The 7,359-nt window shown below is 65.4% G+C and overlaps 1 protein-coding gene across 2 annotated transcripts; it reads left to right on the forward strand.

The window, feature by feature from the left end:
* Window positions 1–978: 978 nt before the first annotated feature.
* Window positions 979–7,021, forward strand: USH1G (USH1 protein network component sans; the record flags this gene model as incomplete). 2 transcript variants are annotated; one of them, XM_080679341.1, is made up of 3 exons in its annotated part: window positions 979–1,316; window positions 3,386–4,603; window positions 5,437–7,021. In XM_080679341.1, exons 1-3 carry the CDS (start codon window positions 1,153–1,155, stop codon window positions 5,438–5,440), a joined length of 1,386 nt encoding a protein of 461 aa, XP_080535467.1. In that variant the 5' UTR covers window positions 979–1,152. The 2 variants fall into 2 exon arrangements, with proteins under 2 accessions (XP_080535467.1, XP_080535466.1); XM_080679340.1 differs by lacking the exon at window positions 5,437–7,021 and having other exon boundaries at window positions 1,138–1,316; window positions 3,386–4,607.
* Between the last annotated feature and the right edge of the window lie 338 nt (window positions 7,022–7,359).

Below are 7,359 nucleotides of genomic sequence, written 5' to 3' on the forward strand. Positions count from 1 at the left end.
AGCGTCGTCTCTCTCCCACGCTGGGCTGGACGCGCGCTTTATAGCGGGGCAGGCAGGGTGATTTACAGCGCACGGAGCTCAGCTCCATAAACCTCTCAGTCCCACTCACATGACCCATCTTTCCTCCGAGCTGAATTTAGGGAAGAGCGCGGGAGCCAGATAAGGTGAGATTTATATTTACCCGTTAAGAGGCGCCCCACCCCACCCCCACCCCCACCCCCACCCCGGCCGCCCCGTCACCTCTGTGGGGCCAGGCTCGGGCACGGCCCCGCAGTGCGGCACCCGGGCCCACCACGCCCTGGCACCCTGAACCCTGAGAACTTATGTTCAGGGGACGCCCCAAGGACCTGGGGGCATCGCAACGCCCTCGGGGCGCCCTGTGCCTTTGTGCGCCTCTGTTGCTTCCCCATCTCTGGCCCCTCGTGCCCCTTTCCCCGCGCCCTCTCAGTGATCTAAGTTCCCTCTCCCTCCTTCCCCTGCCCCCCTTCCTCTGCTCCGCTGGATGCGCCCAAGTCGAGCTCGGATACAAGTTCTCCCGTGACGCGCGGAGTCCGCGCCGGTCTCCAGCGCCCCCTGCTGGAGAGGGTCTCGCTGACCTCGCGGGAGCGGACGGCGGACGGGACCGCCGGGTTCTATTTGCTGACGGTCCCGCGGTTGGTCCTAATAACCTTCTCCGGCCCACTGTCCCAGGGGTCGCGACTGCCGCAGACACTCCTCCCCAGCCCTCGGTCCGTTCCTGGGATGCGTGGAGACACGGGAGCCGGCACCCGGGCTCCAGTGAGGACAGACCTCGGACTGCCCCTAGACAGGTCCTCACTGCGCAGGGAGCTGGGGTGGACATTTTTGGGGAGAGGGCAGGGCCTCGCCCGGTCACCCCAGTGCTCTCGGACCCAGGGTGTTTAGGACCCAGGGGCAGCCGGGGGCGGCTCCCTGGGCCGCGGAGATCCTCCCCCTCCGGCCGGTGCGCGGCTCAGATGTCGGAGTAGCGGCGGCTCTGCGCTCCGCACCCACCGTCTGCGGCAGCGGGGCTGGCGGCCCCGGCCCCTGCCCGGCCCCCTCCCCCCACCCCATGCCTCAGTCCTAACCCCGAAAACCTCCCCCGCGGGGGGCCTTTTCCCGAGCCGCTGGCCCGCCCCGTCCAAGTCGGGAGCCATGAACGACCAGTACCACCGGGCGGCCCGGGACGGCTACCTGGAGCTCCTCAAGGAGGCCACCCGGAAGGAGCTGAACGCCCCCGACGAGGATGGCATGACCCCCACTCTCTGGGCTGCTTACCATGGCAACCTGGAGTCGCTGCGCCTCATCGTGAGCCGGGGGTGAGTGCCCAGCCCAGTCCCTAGGGGAGGGGGCAGAGCGCCCGCGCTCTCAGCCCCCAGCCCCGCCCGGGTCCCAGGCCGCTCTCCTCTGAGCCACTTCCTTCCCTGGGGACGGACCCTGGGGTGGGACTTTGGGGCCTGGCCGTCGTGGGAGGGAGGGGGACACCGGCTGAGGCATGTGACACTTGTGACCTGGATATGGGGCTAGGAGAGGAGGGCTAGGATTTGGGGGTTCATGATTGTGGGAGGGGCTGCAGAGGGAGGGGGAGGTGGGAGAGGTCTCCTGCGTGGGTGGCACCTTGCAGCAAGTGTGAGAGGCACAGTGAGAAGGGAGAGAAGGTGCGGAAGCCTCAGAGGGGACAGGGGGGCTAGGAAAGGAGGGGTCCCCGCTGCCCACCCAGCCTGGATCTGAGGGCTCGCCCAGAAGTGTGCCCCTCCCCCCCCAGGGTGGGCACACACTCTCTCTCTTGGCTCACTGCCGGGATTTATGGGCATTGCCCACAGCACCAACTGTCACTGGGTTCAGCCACCCTACAACTCCCGCTGCACCCCTCCCCCACGGAAGGCTCCCTCTTCCTCCCTTTGGAATTGTCTAGGGGGAGGGGGAGCATAGAGCCCAGGCGTCAGGGCCAGGGAAGGGGTTTGGGGGTAGCCGTTGAGGAATGCAGGGTTCAGGGACACTGAAGGGGGCTCCCGGGGCTGAATGGCATTGTGGACAACTCCCCCGCCCCCAGCAGATTTATAGAGAAGTCAGGCTGAAGTGGACAGACACCAGGGCAGCCTGGACAGAGAGAAAGAGGTGGAGATGCCCCAGGAGGGTCCTGGGAACATGGTGGAGGGCCAGGGGCCGGCTGGCCCTCGCGCCAGGTGCTGGTCTGTGGCCCGAATATGTGGTGGGTGGGGGAACCCCTTGCCTTCCCTGGGTGGCTGTTCCTGGGGCCCAGCAGGCGGGGGCAGCCCCTACGACCAGGCAGTGGAACCATGTTCCAAAAGGCTAAGACTGGCCCCTCTCCACGCCAAGAGGGCACACGTGATCCTGCCCTCCTGCCCCTCCCTCAGAGAGACTCATTTCCCTCCAATGCCCCCACCTCCAGCAAGGGGCACGGGTGTGGGCACCAGATGCCAAGCAGCCCTCCCCTCATGGCCCTGCGGGACTTGGCAACTTGGGAGGGACGTGAGGAGGGGTTGCTCAGGGAGCGGTAGTGACAAAGGGGTGATTCTCCAGCCCCGAGGGGTGGCCTTGTGGCCTCATTAGCCTGAGGCAGAGGCACTGAGCTAGGCTCCTGCGGGAGGAGGGAGCTTGGAGGAGCCAGCGGGAGCCTGCCCTGCCTGGTGTGGAGGGTGCTGCAGACCTGGGAGGGTCCCGTGGACAGGCCTGCCTCGCAGGGCTCCTAGTGATGGGGCAGCGGGGCGGAGAGGGCGCTGGGCCCCGGTGGCAGACTTCCCTCCTCCTCCCTCTAGTCCTGGCTGCCCCCACGCTCCCCTTCTGGCCCAGGCCAAGACCCGACACCTGCTCTCACACTCGGGCTTGCCAGGCCTGGCCCTGCTCCCTGCAGACATGGCTGTGCCCGCCGCCACGCAGGCACACACCCTCACGCACACGCACTCACCCAGGGCTCAGGCCCAGCACACACCACCCCTCATCCTCCTGCGATCACTCCCGCACACGCAGCCATGCTCACCACCACGCCTGCCTAGAGACCCAGACGCCCCTGGCCCACCACCTCTCTGGGCCATCTCCCCACTGGGCCGCATGAATAATTCACTCCTTTCTCTCTGGGCATCAATTATTCATCCCCTGAGATTCCCAGCCCTCAGTTCTCTTGGGGAAAGCCCCGCCCTGGCCCCGCCTTCTCTGTCGCCCCACCCCCTGCGCACCCGGGGCGCCTCTACGTCCGAATAGTGGCCCAGGGCTGCGCGTCTCCTGGTATCAGGAGAGATCTCAGGCCCTCGGGTCCCGCTGGTGTGCCCGTGGGGGAGGCTGGGAGCTCCCCACACCCGCAGCCACAGCCGAAAGCCCGCCTGAGCTGCGATGGCTCATCACCCCTCCCCACGTGTTCCCACTGCAGGGGCGACCCGGACAAGTGTGACATCTGGGGCAACACGCCCCTGCACCTGGCCGCTTCCAATGGCCATCTGCACTGCCTCTCCTTCCTGGTGTCCTTCGGGGCCAACATCTGGTGCCTGGACAACGACTACCACACCCCGCTGGACATGGCCGCCATGAAGGGCCACATGGAGTGCGTGCGCTACCTGGACTCCATCGCGGCCAAGCAGAGCAGCCTCAACCCCAAGCTGGTGGGCAAGCTGAAGGACAAGGCCTTCCGCGAGGCGGAGCGGCGCATCCGCGAGTGCGCCAAGATGCAGCGCAAGCACCACGAGCGCATGGAGCGGCGCTACCGGCGCGAGCTGGCCGAGCGCTCCGACACGCTCAGCTTCTCCAGCCTCACGTCCAGCACCCTGAGCCGCCGGCTGCAGCACCTGGCGCTGGGCAGCCACCTGCCCTACTCGCAGGCCACCCTGCATGGCACCAACAGGGGCAAGACCAAGATCCAGCGGAAGCTGGAGCGGCGCAAGCAGGGCGGCGAGGGCACCTTCAAGGTCTCCGAGGACGGCCGCAAGAGCGTGCGCTCGCTCTCGGGCTTGCAGCTGGGCAGCGACGTGATGTTCGTGCGCCAGGGCAACTACGCCAACCCCAAGGAGTGGGGTCGCTCCCCGCTCCGGGACATGTTCCTCTCCGACGAGGACAGCGTCTCCCGTGCCACGCTGGCGAACGAGCCGGCCCACTCGGAGGTCAGCACCGACTCAGGCCACGACTCCTTGTTTACCCGCCCGGGCCTGGGCACCATGGTGTTCCGCAGGAACTACCTGAGCAGCGGGCTGCATGGGCTGGGCCGGGAGGACGCGGCGCTGGACGGCGCGGGCACGCCGCGGGGCCGGCTGCAGAGCTCCCCCAGCCTGGACGACGACAGCCTGGGCAGTGCCAACAGCCTGCAGGAGCGCAGCTGCGGGGAGGAGCTGCCCTGGGACGAGCTGGACTTGGGCCTCGATGAGGACCTGGAGCCCGAGACGAGCCCGCTGGAGACCTTCCTGGCCTCCCTGCACATGGAGGACTTCACCCCGCTCCTGCGGCAGGAGAAGATCGACCTGGAAGCCCTGATGCTGTGCTCAGACCTCGACCTCCGCAGCATCAGCGTCCCCCTGGGGTCCCGCAAGAAGATCATGGGGGCCGTGCGGAGGCGGAGGCAGGCGCTGGAGCGCCCACCGGCCCTGGAGGACACGGAGCTGTGAGTGCCTGCCCCACCCCCACCCCCACCCCCGCAATGGGCCGGGAGACAGGCGGTCGAAGGGGGAGGGGATCTGCTTTTCCCGGAAGTGAGGGGTAATACCGCATTTCATAAAACCCAGTCCCCACCCATCACATGAGGCCCCACTTCTTTTCTTTACCCCCAGTTCAGAAAAAGAGGCTGCCAATTTGGTGAAGCCTTATCACAGCGAATGAAAAGGGCACCTTGGTTTTGGGCAAATCAAAATGTGGGGAAATGGGTGTCTTAGTCTGGGCGAGACATGGGGGTCACAGTCATGGCAGCCCTCCCAAGTCCCGGCTCCTTGTTCTTTCATTTCATCCTCCCCAGCTCCCCAGCTCCCCAGCGCAGGGCTAGATCACCCCCATTTTCTAGTGAGCAAGTGGGGGCTCCGAGGGTTTGAGGAGCTCACCCCGAGGGCCTGCTGGGCTGGCTCCCTGTCTAAAGCCTGGGACTGGGTGACTCCCAGGAAGGGCAGCGTTGTCACTTGCGTTCAGGAAACCTCGGGGCGCTCAAAGCTGCTGCCACACTAGCCGAACCGTGGCCCGTCCCTGCCCCGACCCCTCCCCCCTGGCAAACCACAAGCCCTTTTGGTAACTCCAGCCTGTTCCCTACATGTGTGGGCAGGGGTGGATGTGGGGAGGCAGTCTGGTTTAGAGTTTGGGGTGTGGGGTGGGCACCCCTAGGCAAGTGTCCCCATTCCTGACCATCAGCCTGCCCAGCGGTAAGTTGTCAAGTTGTCCAAATGGCTAGTCTTGGTTTAACATGTCTCAGAGGCTCTTCTCTGAGGTCTGTTTCTGTCTCTTTCTCTACAGATAAAGGGGCCTCCTCTCCCAGACCAAAGTGAATTGCAAGTTGCCACAACCTACGGTGGGGCCACAAAGCCTCCACAGTTGCCAGCCCTGCAGCCCCAGGCCCCTCCCCGGGGGCAAGGACTCGGAAGTAGAGGGTATGGCCCGGAGGCACCCAGAAGGGTCCTGGAGCCCTTGAGCCACCCCCATTGGAGTGGCCCTAAAGGACATGTGGATTTGCAGGAGGCCCGGGGACTAGACGAGGTGCCCATGAGAGCGGGTGGGAGTGGGTGCGTGGGGGGTGGGCGCAGCCTGTCTCAGGGGCCGCTGTCTCCCGCATCCCTCCTCCGGGGATCCCGTTGCTCAGGCTCGACACTTGCTCACGTCCTACATTTTTGGGAAGAGGAGAGTTTGGGCTGCCTCCCCTCACACTCCACAGAAGAGGTCCTGGCTCGACTCTTCAGCCAAATGCCCTGACCTCAGCCCTCACCCGTGCCCCTAGCACAGCCAGCCCCCTCCCCTTCTCCCACCAGCCATGCTGGGGAGTTGGAGTGCCAGGCTGGAGTGTGTGTGTGTGTTGCGGGGGGAGGAGTGACTGGTGCCCTTCCCAGCTTACCCTGGGGTGGAGCCCAGTCTGACTCTGCCCTCCCTACCCTGTCCTCCTCCACCTCCCCTCTCCTTGGCTTTGTAGCCTGGCCCCCCAGGGACCCCAGAGGGTCAGGGCAACAGACGCAAGGTGCTAGAGTAACCGGCTGCAGTATTATGGCCCCAGGCCCGAGACAGGTGGAGGCTGGCATGGCAGGGAGTCCAGCCTAGTGTGGGCAGGCCGTGGTGCGAACGCTGGAGCAGCCTGCGGAGGTGGATAATCTAAGCTGCTGATTGTCCCCAGGGCTCTGTGTGCCAGTGTTGGGGGTTGGTGGGTGGATTTCCCTCAAAGCCTGGGAGCGGCTGGGCGGCGGCCTGTTCTGCATGAAGAGTGGGTAAGGGAGAGCTCGAGAGCTCCAGAGCTCGCAGGAGAAAGGCCAGCCCCTTAAGGTCCTCAGACAGGTGTCCTCAGAGCTCTCCAGTCACCGAGGTCACAGATGTGGGCGTCACTCAGGAGCTCACACGCATGTGTGAGCACATGCACACCCCCATGCAATGAACCCCAGCCCCCGACCTTCAGCTTGGAAGCAGCTTCTGCTGGGAGCACTGCCACAGCTCCCCCCGCCCGACTCCTTCCCTGGCTGGGGCAGGGGAAAAAGAACCCCCAAAGAATGCCATGGGCCTCCCTTTGGGTGTGAGCCCTGTCCGGCCATGCCCAGAGCTGGGGGTGTGATGGAGGTGGTCTGTAGTGCCTGGTCCCACCCGGAGGGCTGTGCTGCCTGCCACTGCCACCCTGAGCCCACCCCAGTCCTCCTCCCTGTTCTCGGCCTGAGCCTGGGGCCACCCCCAAGTGCCGACTAGATTTCCTCGGAGCCCCAGGTGCTGCCCTTTCTCCCCTGTTCCTGGCTGTGCACTGCCTCAGCCCCTCCTGTTCTCCTGTGCTGGGGCGGGCGGGCTCTGTGACCCCCACCCTGTGCACAGCGCCCCTCCTGCAGGTTCATTATAACTTTTACAGAGTATGTTCTGCATCATTGTCATGCCTGTGTCCTGTTCTTTAATCACGTGGGGGTGGGAGAGGGTTGGGATGAAGAGGGCAAGGGGGTGGGGTAGGAGAGGGAGAGGGTCTTTTTGTGCCTTCGAGGACTTGGACCTATTCCTTGCAGGGAGTCCTGGGATGGGCGGTTGGGCGCTCCTCCCTGGGCATCTCTGCAGGGCCTCCACCTGCTCCCTGGGCCCAGAATTTGGAGCTGATGGAGAGGGAAGGCTCAGAACGGGGATGAGACAGCCCCCAGCTGCTGAGTGAGGAGGCCGCCCAGCCGCCAGCCCTGTTCCCAGGGCCTGCAGCTGCTGAAGGTAGGACCA

This window comes from Plecotus auritus (assembly GCF_963455305.1).
Source record: "Plecotus auritus genome assembly, chromosome: 7".
Classification (NCBI taxonomy): domain Eukaryota; kingdom Metazoa; phylum Chordata; class Mammalia; order Chiroptera; family Vespertilionidae; genus Plecotus; species Plecotus auritus.